This window comes from Calonectris borealis, chromosome 3 (assembly GCF_964195595.1).
Source record: "Calonectris borealis chromosome 3, bCalBor7.hap1.2, whole genome shotgun sequence".
NCBI classification, from domain to species: Eukaryota; Metazoa; Chordata; class Aves; order Procellariiformes; family Procellariidae; genus Calonectris; species Calonectris borealis.
Window position 1 is genome coordinate 51373263 of NC_134314.1, and position 27667 is coordinate 51400929.

The window sequence follows — 27667 nt, forward strand, 5'->3', positions numbered from 1 at the left end:
AGTCGTAGGGACTAGGAACCCTGAGCTGGCCCCTGGCTAATGCCAGTCCTCACCTGCCTGTGTTGTCCTGTTTTTATAGGGTTGTCTTGCCTTCGGATTGGGGTCAGGAGAGACCCAGCGGCAAAGAGTTGTCAGTTTGTTTTCCCGGCAATTAAAAGAAATGGAAGGAAAACGGCGTTTCAAAAATCAAGGTCCTGATCCAGTTTGGGGTTTATCCCATGTGGGAAGGTAAGAAGCAGTAAGGTTTGATTTTGTTCTGTAGCAACATGTCAATGCCTCACTTTTCTATGCTGAAGTGGGCTGGCACTGTGAAACTTTGGGTAGCTCTTATGCTAGGCTTCTGGGCTCGCTTTTGGTCATACACACATATGCATATATAATAAATGCATATATACATATGTGTGTTTGTACATATTATATACACAGATATACAAGTATATACATTTATACAGAGATGTACATATATACTTGTATATATATTTATGTATATGTATATAGAGAATCATAGAGTCATAGAATCATTTAGGTTGGAAAAGACCTTTAAAGATCATCGAGTCCAACTGTAAACCTAACACTGCCAAGTCCACCACTAAGCCATGTCCCTAAGTGCCACAACTACACGTCTTTTAAATACCTCCAGGAATGGTGACTCAACCACTTCCCTGGGCAGCCTGTTCCAAGGCTTGACAAGCCTTTCGGTGAAGAAATTTTTCTTAACATCCAATCTAAACCTGCCCTGGCGCAACTTGAGGCCGTTTCCTCTCGTCCTATGTAAAAATATATATATGCACTCACACATACACACATCCATATAGACACTATTTTGGAGACAGCACACCTAATAACTCCTGTTTCACTTGCGTGTTGGCTCCTTATCCCCCTCACTGGCTCACAGCCCAGTGGCCCCAAACACAGGCGCACGAGTCCCCTCTCCGGCCCTTGAGCCTCGTGCACCGTCTGAGTGTGCGCTGCCCCTCCAGCACCATCAGCCCGGTGGAGGTGGAGGTGGGACAGTGCCCAGTAGACCTCTTTCTCCGCCTGTTCCCTGGCGGGCTTATGTTCAAGAGCAAATAAACAGAGGGCAAGACTTGCGTAAACTCTCTAGCTTGGAAGCCCTTTCTCGGCAGTTTGCTGTTTTAGCAAACAGTTTACTGTAAACTTAATTGCAACAGTATGTGCTCTACAGCCTCTGGATACAAATAAATGCCATTTTATTAGGGGTAGCAGAGAATGTGCCTTCATTAGATCAAAATAAAACAATGCCTGATTACAGAAGACAGTACACTAGCAAACTCAGCTTAAATATACCTTCTGGACACTGAAACCCTGAGTAGTCCCTGAATATCACTAAGTGTAGATCTCCAAGTATTTAATTTAAAGATGTCTTTTCTTGGACTGATCCTTCTCTATCAAAAAGCCAACCCAGCCAACCAGCTGACTGACTGAGAGCTTGGCAGTAGAGAGCACATATGCATAAAAGTGAAAAAAAGCTGTGAAGAAGAGAGAAAGAGAGAGAGAAAAGGAGACAGAGCAAATCTGTCAGAGCACTTTGGGAAATCCTTGCGGTAAGGTATTTGAATCAGTTTTTGAGTATCAAATGTCATAAGTTTTAATATGCACAGCATGAGATATAAAGGCAATGGTTGCTTTAAAACAAGATGTACAACCAGCCCCCCCCAGTCTCATGGACCTTCTACCATGGAAAAGAGATCAGAGAAAGCTGATCAGAGATTTAGGGAAGAAAATAAGTGTGTCTACTTTGCCAAGGTCACAGTGCATTGGATGCAAAGAGAACTTGGGCTTTCGTGCCGTTGATGCCAGCTGCAGGCTCATCTGAGCATGCAGTGGCCCCGGACGGGGAGAACCCTGTTGAGTCCTGGAGTTTCTGTAACAATTTGCACACCCTTTCAGAGCAGTCAGGATTCATCTAGCTGATATTTGTCATCCCACAACGAAAAAAAGTGAAAGAGGGGGAAGAACATTTCCCAGATAGCTTTTTCTTCTTCTGAACAAGTTCTCTGCCAGCTTGTATAATAAAATACACAGGAAAGAAACAAGATGAACCAAGATGCAAACTTTCCCTGTACTTTTCTTAAACCACTTAGATTGTAGGTCTTCATCTTTATGGCTCCTAGTTCCCCTGCACTGGTTGTCCCTTGTCCTGACAAAACATCTGCTAGAAAAGGCTGGGGCTCACTCCGTCCCCACAGGCCTGTGCCCTTCCAGCCAGGAGGGCAGAGGCACCTCCTGGCCACAAGAGCGTTTGCGGCTGGAGGGAAAACCACCTCCAGCCCCTGCAGATGTGCACACAGATGTGCCTGGGCCAGCCTGGTCCTGCTGTGTGGGCTTCCAATGGCTGGGCAGAAAGGTGCCATTAAATCTGCACCAGGGAAGCACAGAGCTTCTGAGTACATGTTTTGGGGTCCTTGACTATACCTTACGCTCTCTGCACATTTGGCTGTGGGTGAGGAGACTCAGCACGAGGCAAGTCAGGGCTCAGCTCAGTCATCGGGGCAGAGAGGGGTCAGCACTGTGCTGGCAAAGGCAAAACACAGTCCAAGGTCTTTCCCACCTTTTCTTCTCGTGTCATGCAATACCTTTCTTCCACACAGCAAATGATGCAGGGGAGTCTGCACTCAGCCTCCTAAATCCCCTAAGTGTTTTGCAGTGAATGAGGCAGGTAACCTTAAGAGGAGCGTATGCAACCTTGAAATCCAAGGCTGTATTACAGGACTGGTGAATGATCAGGGCACTTTAAGCTTGTCTGTGCAATCTCGGTCCTGGTGTGTCCAAATCCTGACTGCTTATTTGTCATCATTAACAGTGACTTCCAGGGCAGCAGGGGAACCTATGCCCTGTAATGGAAACTGTCACTCCACGCTCCATGCACGGTCCTGCGCAGGGCGACTCTTGCTGCCCACCTCACCTGGCAGCAGCTTGCAAGGTCCCGGCCGACCGCTTGCCCTGGGCAGGAGCTGCTGCGCTGGCACAGGGGGGACAAACTGCCCTCAGGCTGCTCGGATGGGGCCATCGTTTTGTTGCCCTCTGGGAGGGATGCGGTGGTCTCCACTGCAGCGCTGCCCTGCAAGCGTGTCGCTCTGATGTCCTCTAACATCGCGAACCCCCCCCCAACGCTAACACAGCCTTCCATCGTACGGGCTTTCCAGGCGGCTCTTTGGGGAAGAGAAATAAAACTGATCCATCTACCAACCACCCCCCAGCTGCCAGAATAGACTTTTTCCTGAAGAGAGTCAGACAATCAGAAAGAATATTGTATTTAGGGAAAATGTAGCATTTTATGGCAAATAGCTTTGCATCAGGTACAAAACAGTTTTTGGAAAAACAGCTGATGAAATTTTATAACCAAAGCTGTGAAAAAATAAACAGGATAGAGAGGAAAAGGACTTTGCTTGGTGGTGAAGCGTGATGAAATGTCATTTTAGGAACACACAGATATTTGCTTTAATATCAATGAAAACAGGCAATGGGTCATCTGGCTATAAAGAGCATGTGATTAAAAATGTCTGTTATTCACATCTCGGTCAAAATAAATTTAAATCTAGGCTGTAAATTCCTAGTTTGCTAAATATTCAGAAGTATTTTTCCATCTGTTCGGTAATAATTCAGCTATCTGGTTGCTATAAAGAATTTGGTCGTCTGCCATTTGGGCAGGGAGTCATTTTATAAATGTGTTTAAGTCTCATGGTATCTGAAAGTCATACAATTAGCGAGCTAATTAAATCAAGCTAGAGTTCCCCATCAAAAAGTGTAATCTTTGACTCGCGCTGGGGAAGTGTTTGTGATGGAGAGGGATTCACTTCAGCTGAGCGCACAGCGTACAAAGGCGCCTCACAGAAAATGTTGCTTTGGTGTACGAATCCTATAGGGCAAATAAACAGCGCCAGGCCAGATGCCTCGGATGCTACAGCTCACGAGTGTCAGCTCCAGAAACTTAGGCCATCAGTTACAAAAGGATGTCTTTTTACTTGCCATCACTCACTGAGAAATAACATCGTCCGGGATTCACCGCCGAAGGAGGGATGCCATCACCTCCTCACTAAATCCCTGGGGACGGGGAGGAGACGTGTATGGTACCCAGTGTGGGGGAAGATTCCCTTTGGAAGAGGAGGGGGCAACGGCAATCAACTGCTTGGCCACCTAGGTCCGAAGTGCAATGTTACTGCAGCATTTTAGGAAATTCAAGTTTCCCTTTTCACTTCTCCCACTTCCAAATATGTGGTGATTGGTGAAGGGCTTTTTCACAGGTGGATGAGTGCATTTGGGGTGGAACAAAAAATACTCCGCAGCAATTTCTATTTTTTTTCTTTTTTCGAATTACAAATCAAATGTAAATGCGGAATAAGAAATGGGGGTCAGCAAGACAGGCAGGGGCAGAAGGGCTGGGGTCTGCTGAAACTCCACGTACAAGGTCATTGTGGTATTTGGCAAATCACTTAATCATCTCAGGGACTCAATCTCACCACATCTCCAAAGTACTATTATCCCAGACTTGGATGGTTTTGATCTAAAGAGCCTATAAGTGACCCAGCATTACTGATAATAATTTAAATTATTGGTAATAACAAGTAACTCAAGTAAAATATTCAGATGTTTCTGTCCCAGAGTTTTAACCTAATACTGAAGTGAAAAATAATAAATATTTCCATATTGCACATTTTACAAAACACTAGAGTAGTTGCCCCAGTCTTAGCTTGGACACGCAGCTCTATTTTGGACTAGCCCTATGAAATTCTGCGGTAATCCCAAGAGAGACACCTGACCCCGCTGTCAGGTTGGCTCTGCTTGGCCGCTGCTGTTATATCATTCACGTTACCAAAGTTAAGGCTTTTCAGAAGAAGTGGGAAGCTGCAGCTGAAACTGCTTCTTAGCACGTGCTGAAACACACTTCAGAATGCGCCTCCATAGCAGAGAGGGGTACGGATGAAGTAGGGAGAGCATGGAGAGACACGGGAGAAGGCAGAAGATGAGGAGAAAGCGTTAAGGGCCGAGGTACTGATGGCTACTGCAGTAGGTGTTGCACAGGGGGATGCAGAGAGTAGGGGATTCTGGAAATGGGATGCAGAGGGAAGGTGAGGAGGGCTTGCCTGGAAAAGAGAGAGGAGGGAGGATGGAGGTTGGAGGATGGGAGGAAGAAGACGGTCTGGCAGGAGGTGAGAAGTAGGGAAGGGCAACGATGAGCGTAGCCTGCTCTAGATAAAGCCCAAACCCAAGGAGCTGAGACATTTGGTGCCTGTGCCCGGAGCTCAGCCGGCAGCGCTGCGCGTGGGGCCTCGCTGCCTCCCCTGAACCGGAGAGACCCAGGGAGGAGCTGGGCAACACCCGGGGCCGAGGCCTTTTCCAGGGAAGGCTGGGACAGGCCCTGTGCATGCACCACTTGTATTGCTCGCTTTTCTATTTTGACATCAGGAACTTAAGCGGCTCTTATTTTCTAACAGCAGTTTGCCCTCCTTGTGTAACAGACTGCATGTCTGTTCCCGTTCCCGTTAAAGACAAGGAACATGCACAGCAAACATGGACGGTGCCCCTAGCTGTCTGCGGACAGAGATGGAGAGATTAACAGAGCAATCTACTGACAACCAGACCCCTCACTACGATGTGGCTCATTTTCAGTCCCCAGAATAAATTCCCCTCCACTCAGCATCGCGGTCCCATTTTCACCCGGTCTGAGGGACGACGGTGGCCCCGCTCCTGCCGGTGCTGAGCCCGCCGGAGGGGGGCACGGTGGGAGAGCCCCAGCCCGCCGGCAGCATGTGAAGGGCTGCAGGCGCTCAGGGTTTCTTTATTTCTCTAGCCCTGCCTCCCCACCTGGGTCTCATTGAGAGCTGGGCATCGTTTTCCTCCAAAGTGAGCAGTCAACTAATCAAAACTACCTTTCACTTAGTAAGTGAGATCTCATGACTTTCTAAAAAGTCCCTTTTTTTTTCCTTTGGCAATTAGCTTTGTTTTCTCCTTTTATTCCCACTCCCCCGTATTCCTTTCCTTTTCCTTACATTTTGTTTCATTTCTAATCACTGTTAGTGAGAGAGAAGAAAAAAGTGACAAATGAGAAACACTTCCCAGAAGGTGCGCAGCCATCTCACACAACACTGTGGGAGACAAGTTATTTTCAAACAACACAAATTAAAATAACTGTAAACTTTAAAAAAATATATTCCCTCTATTTTTCACCAGCTCAGGTAGAAGAGAAAACGGCTTCTCTTGCTTTTCTTGCATTGCTCTGCCTGACACCTGCACAACTTTGCCTCCGTTCCTGCATTTCACCTGACATTCTAGGAGAAAATGTATTAAACCCAGCAGGAGGTGGAGAAGGAGTGTGAAAAACACGTATCTACCTTGTACCCGGGTTTTCTCCCTCTCTTCTTTGGGATCTTCATGACCGGCAAAGCACCAGCTGGTGCCGAGTAGAGGTTGTGAACGGCCATTTTGATGGGTGCCGGCTGGAGCGGGGGCCGCCCTCGCTTCCTCCCCGCCATTCTGGGGGACTGCATCTCCCCGGGGGCCAGGCTGGGGGCCAGGCACGGCAAGTGGCTCATCTGCCCCGGGGCTGCCGATCAACCAGAGGGGAGAGAAAGAAAGAAAAAACAAAAGCTTTTTGTTTATTTTTGATTTTAGGTTTTTCATCCGAACGCAGGGCAGTAACACGTTTTCTCATGCTGACACTTTCTCTGTTACTGTCGATCATAAAGCAGCAACAAATACGCCGCAGACGTGCACTCCTGGGTGGGATTCACCTGCCCACAGCTGCCTCTGCTTCTTCAAAGCGGGACAAAACCCTCCTCATGCCCGTTTCTTTCTGCTGACCATGAATACAGTACAGGGAGCTGGCTCAGGTGGCGAGGTCCCTGTTGCAGATGTCTAACAGGTGAACCCCACCACGGCCACTTTAACCCTGCAGATAAGTGTGATGAAGGCACGTGTTGAGCTTGCACCCCCCAGTGCCTGCTTTCAGGGAGGTTTGGAGTACCTGACCTCCTGAGGTCCCTGCCAACCTGATTTTTTCTTGCATTCTGTGGTTCTGCAAATCCTCCCTCACCTCGGAAGTGCTACCAATACCAAAATGGACTTCCCTCCGCTTCAGACACAGCACTCCTGAGCGAGGAGGCAGAACTGGACCACGAGGCTGCCGGCACCAGGTAGCCGCGTTAGAGGTGAATTGCCAAACATTTACTCTCTGCAATTTTATAGCATCTGTTACCGCGCATGTTAGTAGTGGGCTTTTGGATGTACTCCATCAAAAGCTGTTATCTCGCCACAACTCCATGCAGCTGATTAAGTTGAGCAGGGGTAATGGAGTGGAATCTGGTCCATTTTCCTCTGTCCAGGTTTTAATAAAGAAAACAAATATACAACCATACACAGAGTACCAAGGGAATATACAGCCTTCTTCACAGCTTCTGGCAAGGGTCACGTGCTAACCAAGGTCAATTAAAAAAAAAAACAACTGCAGAAATAAATTTTCAAATGTTGGTTAGTCCAGGCATCTGCTTTCCTGCGCGTGGGCAGAATACTAGTCCCAGTCCTGCCTGCATACATTGCTAGACATAAGGGTCTAAGCAATTCTCATGCTTTTATGATAAGCCTTGCGATGGCTGACGTTTTCAATTTCATGCTCCCTCAGGCCAGTGATAACAGAAGACTCCTGCTCTCTGTTTTTACAGAGCAGACTCATAGCCCTCTCAGCTACAGAGAAAAGCCTAAAGATGTGGTTCAAGAGCATCCTCTAAGCTCAAAAAAACATAAAGCAAGTAAAGGTTTGTTTATTACTACAAACAACTACAAATTTTTACAAAATCTACAAACTATAAAATCTACAAATTTCTCACTATGCTTCAAATCTCACAATTTCAGAACCCAGTGTGATCGAACTGATCAGAGCTGACATTGCTGGGAATGAAATCGGGGTGGCTCACCCACATCGTGGGAAGCGTACCACTTAATAGGGGCCTCTGGGTGACAAGCGTCTGCGGCTGGGGGCTTCTCTGCATCAAAGGCAAGTATGTTTTGCCTAGTTAAAACTTTACAAGCATGACTGACTAAGAAGCGACTCACTTCTCCGGTCTTATCCAGTCAGTAGTTTACACAGTCTGCTGTGTCTGCAATATAAGAAAAATAGAGAGCTCCCAACCCTACCCTTCATTAAATGCATTTATTTGCAATATATTAAAAACTGGGTTTTTTTAATAACACTAGGGGTATCTGCTGAATTCAGTCAGATCCATTACATATGGCAGGACTTACAGATTGACTATAAAATTTCCAATCTTCAACATCGGCTGCCTAAAACTCTCATGCAAACACTGAATGTCTAACATCACATCAGAGCAAACCTGCAGTGCCTAATTTACCATATTGTCCAGGCCTGCTGTGGTTGCATTCTCCAGGCATGCTCAGCCAGCTCGGGAACCACCTGAAAGCCTGCCACGGGGCTCTGATTTTTCCCAAATAAAAGTCTCGTGTGACTGCAGAGAGTATACTTTCAGGGTTAAAAGCATCAGGCTTGCCACAGCAGGAGTCAAATGGAAAAGCTCCGTCTATCCTGAGCATCACCGCTTTCCTTCTGTCTTCAGCAGTGTGCATTTTCCTCCCCATAGTGCTTTCTGAGGGACACCCTCAGTGTCTCTTCCACCTCCCAAAACAAAACGTCCCCGGGATGTTGTGTTACAGGCTGGCTGTGGGCAGGGAGTTCAGCAGGGAAGGGAAATGCAAGGATTATACTGGATTTGGCACAAAAAACCACTATGAAAGCCTAGTGCTTCAGGCTTTGCATTTTGGTCTGCTTTAAACAAAGCCCAGCAAAGTGAACTTTTGCGGAGGAGCTTGGCAGAGGCCGAGGAAGACAAACCCAGCAAACCAGTAGGTTTGCTCCCTACCTGGGGAAGAGCAGTAGTTCCTGTGGTGGTGGCCACTGGTGGCCATGAGGTTGTGAGACAGGGGATATGGACCTGCATTGAACACCACACTGCATTGCCTTTATTGTAGTCTCCTTTGATGGTAAATGTAGCTGGTGGCACCTCAGAAACTCTGAGAGTTAACAGCCCCCAAAGCAGAATTGCTGCTGACCTAGAACACTTCTTTGACTGAAATGTTGCTTTCTTTTCCAGATGGTAAAGTATTAAACACATGGTGGCCAGGAAACACAATAAATATTAGGAATCACAATTTTTTTGTCCTCTCTCTCTCTCTGCTCTTGACACTTGTGACACGGTGTGTTGGCAAAACTCAAGCTCCATGCCACGTGTGCTTGCCACAAGACCCAACTGGACTGTGCACAAAATGATCTCAGTGTAACGTATTTGAATTAATACAGCAAAGACAAGAAGTCAACTGCAGTGTACAAGCTGTTGCTATTACGCTTAATCACAAACCCAACCGTGACTTGATTCTCCTTTCTTTTATGCTAAGGGAAATGGAGAGCGCCTTTAGTAGCATTTACTGTGTTACGCTGCTGCAGATCCTGGAAGGCAAGTGTGTTCCCCAGCAGCGGGGGAAGACAGCGGACAAGCAAAAATTGCCTCTGTTTGACAGGGAGTGACAGCATGACCGCCTCTTACAGCCAGGAGAAAGCTCTTGGACAGGCTGGAAAAACACGCAGTCAAATTGAGGGTCGGCCAGAGGGAGACAAGGGCTTGTCTGACTGCCCCCCGACAAAGTCAGGGTGTTACCTCAGAAGGACTTTCCTGCAACAGCTCTGCCCGCTGCCACAGCCTGGGCTTGACCCGCAGCTCAGCTGCTGGAAAGCTTGGTGACTTCAAGGCAAGTTAAGAGAACTTGATGCAATTTAAGGGCAAATCCAAGGAAGCAAATTACAGGCTACTATCAAAGGCACTCCCTCAGTTCAGCAAATCGCTGTGGTACAAATAGCCCGGGAGAGTATTTTGGGAGGGAAATCAGTATATGTCTGCCCTGTCCTTGTACCGTTCCTAAGCCACTCGCTTTGGACGGCCGAGCATGGCACAGCTTCAGTCTGACCTAGGTCTATCACTTTCCTATTCTTAGTATAAAAATAACATCAGGAAACTGCATTAGATTTATGGCTTCTCATCACTTAATGCAGGGCTAGACACAGGGTAACCTTTCTATACTTGTCTCTCAAACATTGTCATCTGGAAATTTAATTTCCAACCTTGCCTTCCACATTGCCCCATCAGATCCCAGAGAGGAGGCAGCAGGGAAACACCTCTCCCCACCCCGACACCCGGGCCAGCACTGCAGGAAGGGTGAAGTCTTGCCCCCTCCGGGCAGCAGAGGTTCTGCCAGGACTTCAGAAGATCCTAAGGAGCACCCCGTGCACAGCAGTCCGCCCCCATGGAAGGCCAGGGATAGAGAGAAAAACATGCCCTAGACCAATACTGGTGACCTGTAGGATGTTTCTAACAGCCCATGCTTTGCACTGTGCATGCCCTACATCATGTGTTGGTGTATATGCTCTATGATTAGCAACACAGCTTACCGTGCTGGCAACTACAGCTGGTAGTGGAGGGAGCCACAGTGCGTTTCCTCCCAAGCTGAGTATTTTTGATGGACTGCAAAGATCCATTCTTAATAAAAATAAATGCCTGCAATAAATGCAGCTTTTAACCTGCACTCCAGTAACTGCAAGGGCTGAAGGTAAAAATATCACATTAAATTTTATGTCGGTAATTCCAGAGGATGATCATTTAAACTTGGTTTACACCAGGTCTCAAGCAAACCTATGCCTGGACTGGCACAGGGATGATGCATAGGGAAGGAACAAGCTATTCATGCCTTAAGTCAAAGGAAGGTGCAAAAGTACAGTCAAGTAGAAAATGTGCCTGTTTCACATCAGCTGAAGGAGAATGCCCTTCACTCCCAGTACAGCCACTGGTCCCAGCTGCAGAAGGACTCAGATCCAGGAGTTCCTGCCAGCACTTGTAGCCCTGCCTCCAACTCTTGACTCCTGCAGAGCTTCATGTCTCCCAGATCTACATACCCAACAGCCGTATGTGGAAAAGATATAAACTTCTTGTAATCTTGTCTGTCTTTCCTTCAGCTGTTGTTCAGGAAAGCACATTCTGCGGGGGAATATCACGTTATTAAATGGGAGGGAGGGGATACTTTTCAGCCAGTAGCAGGACTATTTTCCCCTCCTTCTCTGTGCACAGCAGGGCAGCCCTTTGACTGTGACTGCTCGGAGGTGATGGCCTGCGGAGTAGGTGAGCAAAATGAGAAGCATTGCCTGATCTGGAAGCAAAGCTTTATACCTGCGTGCTCCTCTTGGGTATTATTCAGGGACATGAGGCATTACACATCTCTTCATCATGAATACCAAAGCAGCACCGCATAGTACATGAAAGGTAAGTGTTTAGTGAAGCAGACAGTAGGAATTTTTGCTAATAAAAGCATTAAACCAATATTCTCTGCATGTCTGGATGTGATTGCCTAATGACATTGCATGGAGAGCACCCATCTCACCATTGCTCAAAGAAAGGTCAGGATAATTTTCAGCTGTGGCATGAAGTTCTACAGCGATTTGCAAAGCTCTTCCCTTTCTTGCCTATTACCTTGAGGATTGAAGTGAGAAGAAGCTGTTTCTCTGAGTGACTCTCTTGCCCATTTTGACCCCAGGTAGAGAATTTCTACATAAAACCCTTGAGACTGTCCAGCCAACAGGATCTGAGTAGGAAGGCCCATTTCCCCAAACCAATCATTAAAGAAGCAAACACCACAAATATCTGTGGTAGCTGTGGGAACCAAGAATGGGATTCACCCCACCTAATTTCAAACCTCAGTTCATCAGTCACCTCAGTATAGGTGCCTCCAGCCATTTCAGATGGGATCTCTCTTACACCCTGTGTCACATCTGCCAAACTGTCTTGGGCATCTCAGGTCATCTCAGGTGACACTAGGTGACTATTCTAGGCAACCAGATTTAGTTCTAGGGAAGAATTCAATAACAGATTACAAGACCTAAATACCTACATTTAGACCCTTATACAGAGGTGTCTCTTTGTTTGCTTGATGTCTGACCTCCCTTGGTATCAGTGGAGATCCAGCCAATGTGGTTGAAGGTGTGCAGTCATTCAGCTGCCCAGACACAGATGTACTTTATGGTGGGCTCAGTGGCTCTAGGGTCCACTGACCAGGTGCAATTTGACTATCATGGGGGCTTTGTCACTTCCTTGTAGACACCTTTATTTAGGTGTCTTAATCCAGAACTAATCCCATTTGGGTTTGACTCGTCTATTTTAGACCCAATATTAGGATGAGGTTAATGATGTCCTATATATACATGTTTATTCTGTTTATAAAGTAAGCCCAGGAAAACAAGCTCAGATCTAGATATCTACAATGCCCAGGTGAATCCCACCCTTGGCTGTTCATGCCTACCCGCAATGGCCAGTTCTGTCTTATCCTGTGTTCAGGATATTTCTGGTTAACAGTACATTGCATTGCAGAAGAAATCATTGCCTTTTTGGAAGTGGAAACTCAGGCTTCGCAGGTAAGAAAGACCTGAGATTCCTGGGCTTGTCTCAGACTCCCTGCGAGGTCCTGAGTGAGGAACTTTCTACCCTTTCAGTGTCTCGCTTCTCCCACATGTCCTACAGCATCCCCTCCAGGAGGCAGGAGGAGAAGCAGACATGCAAAGTGACTTTCTTGAGACAAGGCCGGCTGATGGCAGGGTCCAGGCTCCTTCTGCTCCCGTCGCCTGTGTCCCAACCACTGCCACATGTTGCTTCTCAAGGAAAAGTAGGCAAAATATTTCAGTACCTCTCACCTGGACAAAAGAATGTGTTTCCCCTCTTAGTTCCTAGAGTGGTTGAATTTTGCCAGCTATCTCGTGTTTTAAACGTTCTCACAAGCCGTTTAGAAAAGGCTGGAGAAAATACAGACACGTTTTCTTCTGCTTGGACCCACTGCCAAGGAGACTGATCCTTGGGTATTCAAAAGAGGTACTTGTGAGTACTCCCTACACGGAGCAGGGCTACAGTGAAGCTTGTAAGCAGATACAAGGAGGATGGAATATGGTTTTGTTCTGGGCTGTAAAAACATGGATTTCTAATGAGCTGTAATCTTCTGTTAGAGCTGGTAGCCATATATCATTTTCTCCCTGCAGCACAGCAGAGATTTAACTCTCCTTGATAGAACTGAAGTAGTAGCAGCATCCCAAACAGCATATACCAGCATCCGTCACTGCGTAGACTCTGTCTACCTTGCCCTGGAGCCATCATGTCAGCCAGAGAGACTATGGGAGACGGCAGCACCGGTGAGGGCGAGATGGGCAAGATTTCCTTCAGTGCCGTCATTCTGTGTCTGAGACACGCATGGCAAAAAGGTGGTCTGCATTTTTTTTAGTCTACTTTCCTGCAGAGTAGGAGTTCATGTATTCACAAACTCGTGCTCTCCTTCACTCCCCATATGACTTTTGGACTTGTTTACTTATTTCAAACAGACTTGGTGAGGCAAAGGGATGCAAAGAGGTTTGCAGGTGTAGTGGAAATGTGTAAAAGATAGAGATGTGAGACCCACATTTGTGCTCCCCCAGGTTTGGCCAGCTATCTTATGAGATGTCAAGGATGCACACAAGTGAAAGCAGAAGACAGAATATAAAAGCTTCAATGCTGAGAAAAGCTCCTATCAGAGCACCCTCTCAGACACCAGAATCAGGCAGTTGCAGGGCACAAAACTATAGAAAACCAAGCACCCCTCCCTCCTCTGCTCAGGAAACTACCTGGGGCTGTTCTCTTAATGGCTCCCTGTTTGTCCCGTGCTTCCTGGGTACTGAAGGAGGTGCAGCAGCCAGTCTGGGCATGGCTGGCACACTGCTGCTTGGCTGTTTGCATCTTGGGAAATAGCACATTTATCTTTGCAGCTAGTTTCAGCCCTTTTTACCTGCATGTCTACAGCTGCAAAATGTGCTGAAGGTTACACTGCAATAGCAATTGCATGGTACTTTATTAAATAATTTGCCAGAGGATCCAAATCAAACTGAGTTCAAACAAGAAAACATCTCTTTTTACTCTTGCAAATGTGTCCCAGTGCAGCAGAAACCCAGCAACATTTCTGCCAGGGGTGCTTTGCTGGCTGCTCCCCCCTTCAGAAGGGGCCCTGCAGCTGCTGAGAGCAGGTCCTGCAGAGCTGTGTTTGGTATTTTCACGGTCACTGTGTTGGGGTGGGAAAGGACCAGGCATCATGCAAGCAGCGTCCAGTGCTGTACCCTACCCTCTCCTCCCTCTCATGGTCTGGGTGCCTTAATGAAGGGGCAGGGAGCTGGTAAGAAACAGCACAGGTTTCTTCAAAATTCAGAAAAAAAGTATTGATGGTGTTTACTCCTTTCCTTGTTACTAAGAGCAAAAGAAAGAAAAAATGGTTCCCGGTGTCACCTTACAGCCTGATTATTTTTTTTTAAGTGAAATCCAGCAGCAGTGACAGTGCTGTCCTTGAGGAGGTGTTCTTTTGAAGGATAGCACCCTGGTGACAGCAGGTAGAGCAGTAGCTGTGTGCCCCCTCTCACTCAGGTTTGCTTAATGAGCCAGAAGAACTTGAAAACCCTGGCGAGAATGGGACCCCCAGGAGCAGCCGAGGCCAGCCTCGCCTCCTGATCTTACCTTTCTTCATTTGGCCTGACGTTTTTGTTGCAGACGAGAAGCCTGTGGCGGGGAATGGAGGAAATGAAACTTTATGGAGAGCGAGCGAGCGTGGGCAGAGCACCAAAGGAAAGATGTGAAAAATGGATGCAACGTGGCTACGTGAGTGGCAAGGGTCACTCTGCTGAGGTGGTCAAGCCAAATGTGCGCAAAAAAGGAAGAAAACAAAGGCAACTCACTCCTTCTCTTATGTGAAAGAAACATGCAGCTAGTAGCACCATTTCTGATATTGCAGAGAAACAAGAAGAAAAACAGTGCCTGGACTCAGTCTCCCACCTCGACGAGCTGCAGGAGAGGGTGGAGTTCCTCTTGCAGGTCTTCGTCTCAGACTGTGGTTTACCATTTGCAAGACAAGGTGCCAGCAAAACAACTTGAGTCCCTCCCCTCATTACCCCGAGGCCTCCTGCCTCAGCATCTGGGTATCTAGAGGTGCCATTTCAGTTTGCTAAAAAGAGCCTCTTAAAATCCCCTGTCCTGAAATCCCGAGGGTGGGAAAAGGTAGTGGATGGCTGGTGGAGCAGTCCAGGAGCTGTGCAAAACTCCCTCTGCAAGCTCAGAGGGACAGGATGGAGAGCTGAGGCCGAGAGCTGAGTATTACAAGTTTGGTATTTATTATACAAGTAGTGACTCCTGCAGACTTGCAATCTCAGGAGTGCTGTTTGCCAGTCCTTCCTATCAGCCTACCTCCACTTCATCTCCTCACCTTCCCCGCCTCATCTGAGTCCTCCCCTCGGCGCTGACAGGCTGCAAAGTTTCTGAAGGAGGTAGGTCCTCTCCCCCATTGCCTCCGCAGGCTGTTACACTCCTGCTCAGGAAGCTGATGGAACTCTGCATCCTGCACCAGCATCCCTCTGGCTCTAGGGAGGTGTAATGGAGGCTGCTACCTTTCCAGGCTGCAATCAGCTGAAGATACATCCCACGGGCCCTCCACCTGCTTCCCCGCTGCCCTGCCTCTGGCCATCTGCAATCCGGGACCAAGTGACTTTTCCAGTGACTGGGAGGACTGTAACGCAGAGCACACCGCTCTTTTCTCCCTGACTACCAGACGTGATTTCCAACACCAAGATACTCCAGCCTCAGTTTCCCCAGCCCAAACCCCGAATGCTGGAGATGCAAAGATGCCCAAAATGTCTGTTACTAATTAATTAGATGACACTGGAACAAATCTTTCTGTAAGTACATGAATGTTTATAGCCCTGATAGGGCTTCAGCCAGTAAAACTGAGGTTGTGATTCTGAATCAGCAATTAAATTTAAATTGGCCTTAGTATTGTAGCAGATCGTGTTTCACATACTCAGCCAAGCAGTTGCTAGTTGAGACGCCCTTGTTTCTGATCACACACTTTGCCAGTGTAATTTACAGGTTGCTTTCCAGAAGTCCCCTCCTGCCATTAGCTTTGTTACCAGGGAACTTGCGCGGTTAACAAGCTAACCCTCCTTGAACTACAGGCACACAAAGCAATATCTTATTTATCTACAACCTTTAGACCAGCAAAGAAAGCACCAACTTCTCTTTTGAATGCAGTTACTTTCTTTCTCATCTTCTGTGTCTCGCGCAGAAGCCAGATGCTTTCATCGCCCATAAGCCACGGATCCTTTCTACTCTTTCTTAAATTTTCAGGGGCAAAGATTTGGAACAAATGAATGGGAAATGAGCAACATTTATATTACGGCCATTTCAGTTCTCCAGCTGAGTCTGTAATTGGCAGATACTCATATTTTTTCCCTCTCGCTTGTCTGGCAGTACTCTGGCCTCTTCTTTTATAAGTGCTTGCTTTTTCCCCTCCCCCCACCAGTTTTCTATAGTTTTTACGTTTATGGGACATCTTCAACCTATGTCTGCCATAAACAGATAAGCCTCACAAAGCTGCTAGCTCACTTCAAAGAAGGAGACAAATATCTAGATAATTTCCCTAAACTGCTTCCAATATTTTCTTGAACCAGCTATACATTGCCCTTCCTGCAGGAAAAAAGTTTGACATTTGTCTGTAGCAGGAAGAAGGAACAGGGACCTAACTCAGAGAAGGTCAATGTGTTCAAGTCAGATGGTGGGAGATGATGGGCAGGGAGAAGAGGCAATGTCCCCATACTTCTTATTTTTCTAGATCCTACTTGCCCTCTCACCACACAGAATCCCTCTCAGGTGTATTTGGGACAGGACAAGTTGAGGAGAGATTTTGTAGACATTTCTACGGAGGTAACGGAGGAGAATAAATAGAAATAGGCAGTGGAGAGAAAGTCTCACCAATGTCATACCAACCAGCAGATGTGCAAGGATTCGGGATGGTTATCTCAACTTGCCTGGTGCACACTGCAATGAAAGATGGCTGGAAATTTTTGGAAACCACAATGTATAAAGGTTCTTTTTTAAATGAACATTTTACAGTAAAGAGCAATGTGCAACAAAACTTTTTTTGGGAACATTTCCTTGCATCAGGATGGAACGGCTGGAAAGCAGCAAAAGATGCAGACTCACCCCAGACCCGCTCACCCCCCACCTGGGCACTCCCCAGCATGAAACTCCAGTCCCCATCACACTCAGGATTCCCTCTAACTACAGCTATATTACTAAATAAAAGAGGAGCAGAACTAATGCCTATCTCCAGGGCTCGGGGGCACATTGGAGCTTGCATCCACGTGGCTAAGGTTGGCCCCTGAGCTGCAGATTTGTTTTGGGAGAGTTGAATGGAGAAGCCTGGATGAGAGCCAGGGAGGGTGCTAATATTAAGCAGAGTGGAGAAGGTTGAGAGCTCTCCTTCTTTTCTATTTATAAAAGGGGGTGCTCTGTTATGAGGAGGTGGCAGACTGTAACCTAACGTGAGGTCCCAGCTTCTCATCGTCTGCTGTCACGGCTCTCCCATGTTGTGTGTATTCCTCACAGAGTGACTCCATCCCAACCTCACACACTGGATATGAGGGCACTGGCTCAGTGACTTTCTCCCACGCACATTGAAATGGCTGTGGTTTAAACCCAGCACGGGATGAGAAAGAACTTTCCACCCCCAAAACGCTGTCAGGACACCGATCTGCTTCCCAGTAACCCTGCCGACGGTGCCCCAGCCTTTCCGCGATGCCTGCCGCGCTGGGGCCAACATGGGCCGCACGACCTGGGCTGATCCCTGAAATCATCTGGAATTAGCAGAAAGAGTCACTAGCACAGAAACTAGCGTCAAGTTGAAAAACTCCCTGCCTTCCCCAGATCCAGTGGACCTCCAGAGGTGTAATAAGAAATAAGAGTGAACTTTATAGAGAAAATTGTCATGATCAGCAGCTTGAGGTGGTCTAGATGGTTTTTGCTGGCATTTGTTGCCTCCTGTGCTACTCTAGTCATTTCATTATGGCTTACATACTATCATCCTCAATGACTTTGCCGCGTAAATGCATTTTTAACACAGAGACAGCTCCTGTCCTGGGTACAACCCCATCATTCCCTACCTTTCTTGAGCCCACAATATGGAATAAAACTTCTGTGCTTCTTTCCTTGTCAAATTATGTCTACGGAATGAATTCACCAGGGCTAATGTGCCCACTTTGGAAAAAGAGGTGGGACACTCCGCTTTCCCATTAAAATGTGCTGTACAGACAGTTTGAGCACTGAAGAAGCAGTCCACTACTTCTCCTACCATCCCATGCAAATGATATCCCAGCAGCATGCTGGGGACCCCCGGGGGGCTCGGCAGCCGAGTCCAGTCCCCCTGCTCCCGTGCTGCCCCATGCTTTGCCTCCTTTTCTGTCACCAGTAATATCCAGCCCCTGGCTGCGGGATGATTTCTCTCCAACACCAACACACTTGGCTGGATCGTGCATACCAGCTGATATGCCTACCACAGATATCTGTCCCAGGAAAAAAATTAACCCCCTAAATCTGAAGAAGTGATATTACAAAAGTCAATAGGGAAATATCTTAGACAGAGGGCAGGAATTTCACACATTTCTCACATAAAGTTATCCTTATTCCTTAGGGACCTGCTGCACTTTTATATTACATTTTGAGAAATAATACTTAATAAAAGATTCATCCTTTTCTGGCATAAACTGGAGAAACTCTTATGTTTCTGTCTTTAGAGACTTCAGGGACCACAGCTTCTGAAGATGTTCAAAGCTTTCACTTCCACGCACAGGAGGTATGTTCATATTCAAACCACGTTTTAACATTGTAACTGGATGGCACAAATAAAAGGATATTCATTTAATCACTAAGTTCAGGAACAAGAAAATCACATGCATCTGAGTCTGCTGTGTTACCCAGGACTGCTTGGGAACCCCACTGCCACCACTTCCCACCTCAGAAGAACAACTCTGCTGCCTGAGTGACCGCTGGGCAGGCTGGCAGAGGTTGGGGGCAGTGTTTCAGGCCATCAGCTGTGACTTCGCCCTGGTGCTCCCCTCTTTGGGAAGGCGAGCTCTGGCCCCTCGCAGGCTTGCTGTCTGCATGGACGCTGAGTCTGTCTTTGGGGGAGGCTGCAGGTGTCTCTCAAGACGCAGAGCGGAGACATCTGGATTAAAAACATGCTGGGAAACTGCAAAATATCCTGGACCTAGGACTGAACCGTGGGAACACCATGTGGCAAGTTAGCAAGGTGTGACTCACTGTGACTGGGGAGCAAAGCTTTGCTAACTGGGACTGGTTACTAAAGAGTCAGCACACAAGAGTAAAGTTTGCCCCCATTTGATTATATCAAAGGATTATATATAGAAATTAATTTTCTAAATAAACACATAACCTTCACTTTTCAGAGCTGTTTTGATCCATTTCCCCCTCCAACAAACCACCATTTCCTGTTTTCTAGATGATTTTTACATTGTGTTTGGCAATAACCCTGTTTTCATCATCTAGAAATTCAATACTCAGAACAAAACTACTCCAGCTGGCTTGTGTGTCATCCATCGTCTACATACCTTGGGCAATAGATTTTGCAAAATTGTACTGATTAAATGTCTGCTTTCACTGTTCTTTAAAAAAACACATCCCAGATGAAAGGTCCCATTGAATGAATTTTCAGTTGGTTTGTGCTTGCAGGTGCCAGTCAGTAGAAGGCACACTTCCAAACCAGCTCCGAGAGCAACTAACGGAAAGCTTTCAGGTGTGTTATGGAAACTATATACAAAGTTCAACGCCCATGTAATTCCAACACTAATTGGTGAGAGCAACACAGAGCACTAGCAGAAGGCATATACACTATTGCAGTCCAGCTTAAGCCTCCAGAGCAGCACTCTGTGGGACCACAGAAGAGCTCGTATTGCACACTCACCCTCTGCACACAGTGGTTTTTTTCCTCACAATACATTGAATTGTTTAATGGTTCTCAAGATGTCATTATTTTCATTTTTTCTATGTCTGTATCATAAAATTGGCAAGACGTGTCCAGCACAGAATGGCAATGACTTCTACTCCTGGCTACATTTCTTCTACCTAACTGGGACAAAAATTCGAGTAGCAAAGACAACTCATAACAGATCTGCAGAAATACCTGGGGCTGCCCAGGGAGAAGTGTCTCCGTGCCCAGACTGAGGCACACAGCAGCCCTGAGCTACCAACAGCCACTCACTGTGCCATATTCTGATTTAGCACGGAGGTTTTCATGCTTGGTGGCAGCGGGGGCTCCAGGAGCTGCTCAGTGTCTGAAGACTGTCCCAGTACATGAATCCCTAGAGAAGCAACGCACAGTCCCAACCAGTGGCACCTGATTTCCCCCGGGAAGGAAGACCTCCACCACCTGCCGAGTGCAGCGGGCGCTCGATGAGAAGCACACAGGGTGCCTGTGCGAGCCCCGGTCAGATGGGTGGTCTCTGCTCCCCCATCCCACAAATCTCCCTAACCCAGAAGCTTTCATAAGCACCTCCACATCCTGGGGACGTCTCTCCCCCGCAGAATAATTTCAAAATTGTTCAATAAAATGTTTCGGCTTTTAATCCCTTTCTTCTGCCAGTGAGAATGCACAAGTGATTATGAGACAGATAAAATATCTGCAGGTCATAGTTCATTCTGCCTGCCCCTGCGTAGGGGATGGGGACGTTGGACGGAGCTAAGTCATCCTTTCTTTGGTTTGTGTGTGTGACCACGTCGCCCAGCGACACGTTATAAGCTCTTTGGGGCAGTACAGTGTTTGAGACAATTAGTATGTATCTCTTCATGAAATCTCTGTGAAATTGCAAAGGAAAGAAAACAGCAGATTGAAATGCTGCTTGTATCATCTCCTTTGGAAATCCAAGGCAGTCTCTAAATGCCAGTGAATCAGGTGTGTTTAAGACAGCTATAGTAGGACAGGGAAAGTGCCCCACTGCAAATTCCAACCTCTACATCCTAAAGCCCAAAGTCAGATTTACTCTCTTGTGTTGTAATTCATATGGGACCCAACACCATCAATGTCATCATTATGCCCCAAATTCTTTGTCTGAAGCCATTTTCTCCATGTGGCGTTTATCCTATTTTTCCCCCCAAGCTTTCTTAGCTCCTTTATCATCTCTGAGAACAGATGATTTTAACATACTTCTTTCAGAGAGATCTTCCCCGCTTGCAAGGAGCCTGTGAGGGGCTGTGGCACGGTGCCATCCACATCACATGATGAATGGAACCTCCTGAATACCTGGAGGGATTTCAGACTTTATTTCTTTCGTTTTCCTTCTGCTTTCCTCTAATTTTATGTTCCTTTATGGAGCACACTCTCCTGGCCTTCCCAGCACAACATTTTTCTCCCGATGCTTTAACATCCCTATGTTGACCTGCCCGAGCCCTTTCTAGCAATCACCAGGCAGCAGGACCATAGTGTCAAGCTTTTCACTGCCCCAAAATTAGCATAAGAAACTGGCACATTGACTATGACTGTAGGCAAATGTGACCTTTTCAGAGGCTGACTTTATTTATTTATTCTGTTGCCACTTATTTCTCTGTTGGCAAAAAAAAAAAAAAAATCATAAAAAAGTAGTGCACTGTCTCCCAGACTTACTAACAATAATCATTAAAATATCTCTGACTAGCAACACTTCTTAATCGAACAGTAACTAAGGCTGCAGTTGCAGCCTGGGATGCAGGCTGAGCACACGGCAAGACCATCATTTCCAGTTCCAGCTCCTCTGCACTTTCACTTAACTGAAAATACAACCAACCATCAGGCAACTGGGATGGGCAAACCAGTCGCCTAAATGAAAACAGCAGCGCGGTTCAAGAAAAATTTGCAGTTTTCATCTTTTAACCGTATCAGCAAGAGAGGAGGCAATGAAATGTGGTTAAAGGCAGGATTTGAAATGTTCAAATGAGCAAAGAAACATTGCTGCATGGTCTGTCTCTCCCTCTGACTCGTCTCTTTTTGAGGGATTATTTGTGAGTCCGGAGGAAACCCTTCTCCGGGACAAATACCGCCTTGCAGGGCACGGCCCATCGCCGCAGTGGCCAGTGCCTGTGGGGGACTCCACAGCACCGTGCCAGACGCAAGTGCCCCCGCGGTTATACACGTACCCCGGTGCTGGCACTGATGGTAGAAATAACGCGGGGGCAAGCACGGCCCTATTCGCCTTTGGACCTGTGTATCGCATGTTTCTATAATCTCACATGATGTATGGGAAAAGCAGCTAGTCTGATGTCCTAAAGCACACAGGTGGGCACACAAGGCAATTTTTGCCTGCTCTGGTGAGCTCTTTGGCCCCGGGGGATGTTTCCCTCAGTGCAGCCTCCTGTGGCTGGCCACCACCGGCCACGCTTGCCGAGCCATGCCCCAAGTCCCCACTGGCACACAAGAGGGGCTGGAGCCTCACGTCTTTCCCCTCCTGGTTCCCTGCCTGCCCTGAAGCTTTCACCCAGGCAGGACGATGGGCTCCTATGTGCTCATCACCCCCTCCTGTATATCCCTATGCATGAGACCTCTGTAGCTGCAGAGCTAAATATTAATAAGTTTGGGAGAACTCTCCAGCTTCCAAATTAATTAGAATAAATCACCCACCAGAAGCCTTGATAAGTCCTGCTCTCCCCATTTCGCAGAGGAGGATGTTCCTGCATGCCTCCCTCCAGACCGCACACCCCGACCACCCTTCATTTTCTCCTTGGCTTGGGGCAGCCTCCTGCCGACCCGGGGAACTGAACACCTGCATCAGCCCTTCCCTGGACGGACCCTCTTGCTGCACGCAATCTAAGCTGCCGGAGAGACAAAAGCCCTGCCACGAGGTTAATGGTAGCTCATCTGAGCAGATCTTTCTTTTCGGCAATGACAAGTAATTGAGTTTCTTTGCCGGCTCAGCGTCAGTCCCTGTTGTCAACAAAGATTGCCACTGCTAAGTGTGTAAAAATAAAGTGGGTAAGGATAAAAGATCAATCATAATTTTTGCAATATTGTCTCCCAGTTTAATAACCTCATTTAATTAGAAATTGTAGGTAGCAACCATGGCAGGTAAATTTAATAGAAGTTGTGAAACATCTGAGATTGCAGGAATTTTATCATCTCTAATATTCTTGTTAATAAAAATGCGTCTGAAGTTGAAGGTTTGTCCCAGGAGTCTCCTCCCATACCGCACAGCTCAAAACCAACCATCCCGGAGGACTGGCACGGGCCACAAGTGCACGGGCCTTCGTGCCTGCTGCAGGGTGCCCTGAGTGCTCGTGTAGCCAACGCACAGACCTGTGGCCATGCAGGATGGGGCGAGAGCGTGACTACCTACTGGACCAAGCTGCTTGGCAAAAACACCCCAGTGTCTAAGCGCCTCACGGCAGCAAGGCTGCATTTTTGCTCGTGTAAGTTTTCTCAGCTGGATCTGGGATGAAGGACGATTTTGCTGCCCAGCCCTGAGTCCAGGGTGAGGGGTGCTGGGTAACCCACCAGGCTGGCGAGGACGTGAGGCTGCCTAACGTAATGCCAGGTAATGAGTTCATCTCCAGCATCAGACGGGGATTTGGAGCGATAGTTGCAGCTGCGTGGGAAGCAAGCTGAAATGGTAACATTGTGATGGGTCCCATTAGCCTAATTACTTGATTTTTTGTTTCAGAGCAAATTTATCTTCATCTAGTCCTCTGCAAAGAACAGAAGAGCTACGTTTTCTGCTTTTCCTTTAGCGTCACCCAAAAAGCCCAAAAAGGGAAGGGTATTTGCACAGGCTTAACCTCAGTGGCCTAATACAACTACAGCAATACCATGAGGAACAAAACACATTAATGTGCGTCCAATAAATGCAATCAAGGAAAAAGCAACAAGTGATAAATATCGCTGGACTATTAGACCTGCGAGGTGCCTCCTGAGCAGCGGGGCAGCAGTGCCACGTGCACCCATGCGAGAGTCAAGAGCTTGTCCTCTTACCATGAGGTTTTCGTTGTCCACCTGCCTGGCTTCTGTCTCCTCTGGCCGATAGGAAAAAGAAGATGCTCAGCACTGCACAGGCCTTTGTGGCTGAGCGGGGAGGGCTGGTGAGGAGGACAACATGGACAGAAAGCTGGGAGCATCTTTTTCAGCTCATTGCTCTCGCGCAACCAAGACAGCCGAGGGGACAGCAACTGCAGCTGAGGTTTGGTCGCCCACTCCCAGTCCCAGCCCTCGCCGGCAAGCCAAGAATGGGGCTTCCCATCCTGGCCCCAGGGCAACACATGCACCCATGCTAATGGAGCAGAGGTCCACAGGAGGCAAGCTGGGCCCAGGGAGTTGGAGAAAGGGCAAGTTCGGATTAAAACACACCTCTGAGAAACAGCACAGCTCCACCTCACTGGGACTTGTGGATTTTCAGTTTCAGCACCGTGGGCTCTTTTTAACATTCACTGTGAAAATTGGTCAAAGCCACCGCACTTCATCTTGATGTTGCTGTGAAGCCAGAGAGAAGCCCTGGTTCCCAGCCCAAAATCAAATACATGATTACAAATAAGTAAAGCAAATAGCTGCTCCGCTCAGCTCAGCCACCCTGGGGAGCGGGCAGGGCTGAGCGGCAGGTCGGTAACAAAAAGGCTCTCACCCCAAGGCAGGCTGAGGGCACCCAGCTTCAGCCTTCACCACGTACCCCTCCTGCCCTGCTTGTGCAAAGGGTTTTGAGCTGAGCTGAGGGCGCAGCAGGACTTGCAACCCCAGGTACATCGCCGCCTTTCACCCAGACGGGAAAGGGGAAAAACAGACGTGCAGAGGGAGAGCAAAGCTGGTTTCTCCCTGGAGCACACCTTGCCCATGCCTGCAGCCTCCACAGCGAGGCAGGGCCAGTCCAGCAGCCCCCGGGGGCTCCAGGCAGCCGGCAGCAAAGCTCCCAGTGTTGCAAGGGGGGCATCCTTTTTTTGGGAAGGGAGAAGTAGTACACCACATGCATAGGTAGAGCCCAGCCATGCTGCTCGCCGACCTGTACGAATGTGGCCTCCCGGGTGAGAGAGTAAATGGCAGGACAACCAAGAATGACAAAACCAGAAGAGTCACTGCAACCCCTCCTGAAAGGCAGCGGCATCGGGGCACGCAGCAGGGCCTTCGGGTGGGAAACGGGGAAGGCCTTACCCAACGGGGAGCTTATGAAGGACGGAGAAACCCATCTTCTCCCAGTTCTTGCATCCCACCCAGCAGAGCCGTCCCCGCTCCCATATGGTTCAGCAAGGGCTCAACCCTGCAAAACTTTTCTCCCCTGTGTCCCACTGAAGCCTGAGGGACTGCAGCCACCTCCAAGTGTGTGCCAGCTCAGATGTGATACAACACCCTACACGAGCAGCATTTTAAGGAAATGCTCCTTCCTGCATTTTAAGGAAAACTGATTGAGTATCAGCACCAGAGCGGTGTTTCAGATTGCTAAGCATCCTCTTGAATGACTAAACGGCAGTGAGTAATATGTATTTACATACATTATGGCCTATTCCTCCATTGGAAGGTGATTTGTGTAGATAACTTTCATTAATGTTAAAGGAAGTCATTCACATAAATCCTCGGCACATTAATGGCCGACTAGCCTCCTCTGTGTAGTATTTCGTGTTGCTGCATTTAGCGAGCGCAATATAAACGTGGCCGACTTAATATGCAAATAAATTCAAGTATTTACTGAGCCATAAGAGACAGTTACTAGGCACATCTCTCATTCATCGTTTATAGGGAAATAGATGGAGGCTGCCAGACGAAATCGGGAGATAAATGCTATAAACATTTTTTTAAGGCAACAGGGGAAAGGGTACTGAGTCTCCACATATACATAAATAATGATTATAAACAGTTTCTTGAAGACATCCTCTCTTCTCTTTATTTTTACTCTGTGTGTGTGTTTACTACACAGCCGCACTGAAGCTCTATTTGTTGCATTGCTGTTCCCTGCTGGTGACACTGGAGTCCCTCCTGTCCCCCGGGGACAGAGCAGGGCCATGCACTGTCCCTGCTCGCTCACCGCTTTCTCAGCAGCTGCCCAAGCTGCAGGAAGGGAACATGCTCGCCTTGAAAAGATGGGCCACCCGCTGCAACTCCCTCTTTTCCTGGCACCAAAATGTGAGCCCTTCCTTTAACAGCACCTGGCGCAGGGAAGGGGAGGGAGACCTTTTGCGCCATTTCTTCTCATGGATGAGAAGCTCTGTTGAGAAGCTGCACTGGGCATTTGCAAAACAAGAGCCCTCACCAGGTCTGCGCTTTTCCGAGGCAGAGGAAAGACATCTTCTATGGTAAACCGATCTTAAAAATGCATCAGATACGGTATTACTGTCCTGGTATGGTATTACAGATATGGTATTACTGAAGTCCTCCTTCAGTTCCCTGTGTAAGATTTTTAAGATGCCATGCCAAATGCTTGTGTTCTCCACAAGACATGTCCTCCATAAGACATTTCCTCCTAGTGGTAATAAATGAAGTAACACTGGTTCATTTGTTTATTCTTTTGGATTCAAAACAAGGAAAAATTCTCTATCTCCATTGCACAGTTCAGTAGGGTGGTTCCTATGCGCATACATCCTCATGGAAATATGCAGGTACGTATATTAAAAGTTCTTATCTACCATTAGACTCCACAGCACTCTGCTGGGCTGCATCCCTGTTGAATGCTGTGAGGTTTTTCCATAGGAGTCACCAACAAACCCCTGATGTCTTTCCAGCATCCCTGTGTCAGCTCTGGGCTGGTGCGTCTGTCCAAGCTTGAGGGACCAGCAGTGAGGGCGTGCAGGCATCTCCCTGCAGAGCCGGGTGCAAGCCGAGGCGGAGAGGCCAGCACTACCACCGTGCTTGCCTGGCTGCCTGGCAGGACAGCCCAGCATGGCCAGGCGCAGCAGCAGCTCAGCCCCAAACAAAAATGATAGCAGAGACAAAAAATACCAAGCAATCTCTGTCCTTAATGGGGAATCCCCTCTTGCAATGTTGCCCTTTGGGTTTGTCCTCAGCTAAGACCCCAGAGCTCCCATTTCCCCTGTTCAGTGACTACCTCTCCTTTCAAAATCTCTTCTGTCCGAGCACTGCCTCTGGCCAGGTTTGAAGCCCCTCCCGAATCTTTGCTCTCTCCCCTGAGACGCGTTTCTCTCCCCGCAGTGCCCACAGGTGCAGATGGCTGCAAACCTCTGATGTATACTTTGGAAATCAGATCATTTTATACACCGGCTCTACGAAACAGAGCCCCCACCCCAAACCTGCTTGCGCCCGTCCCAGCCTTGCTGTGCCCCTCCGCTGCCTCCCCGGGAGAGCCTCCACTGCCCCTTGCAGGGTGCAGTCCTGGCCTCACGGCTCATGTGTGCCTGCTCTGCCCCAAATCTGGGCCATGCTGTGGGGCCAGGGAGCAGCGGGAGGCACTCGGGGAGCAGGAGGGCACTGGAGAGACTGATTTTGTGGCAAGGGGACAGGAGACACCCAGCAAATGGGACCAGTGGCGGTCCCTCACTCCCACCTTTCCTCTTTCCTGCCTTGATAGACTTGCAGTGTTTGAGTGACACCTTCCCTCTGACCGTGAGTTTCTAGAGTGCCTAAACATTTGCTGGAGCCTCTCGGGATGACAATGACCATAATTCTCAATAAATCTGCCTGTATCACCAGACAAGGTCTTGGGTTAAAAACTTCCCTGTGGTCCTCCCTGGCAGGCGGGCGGGAAGAAATCATTGGAGGCCAATGCTGCTTAGAGGCTTTCAGGTCAACAAGGACTTCT

General features: G+C 47.9%; 1 protein-coding gene across 1 annotated transcript in view; it reads right to left on the reverse strand.

The window, feature by feature from the left end:
• Positions 1–27667, reverse strand: part of SCML4 (Scm polycomb group protein like 4) — a 73343-nt gene that overhangs the window by 40388 nt on the left and 5288 nt on the right. The window contains exon 3 of the mRNA XM_075148068.1: positions 6354–6565. Within this exon, the coding sequence (XP_075004169.1) occupies positions 6354–6554 (201 nt within the window). The 5' untranslated portion in view covers positions 6555–6565. The remainder of the gene's footprint in view (positions 1–6353; positions 6566–27667) is intronic.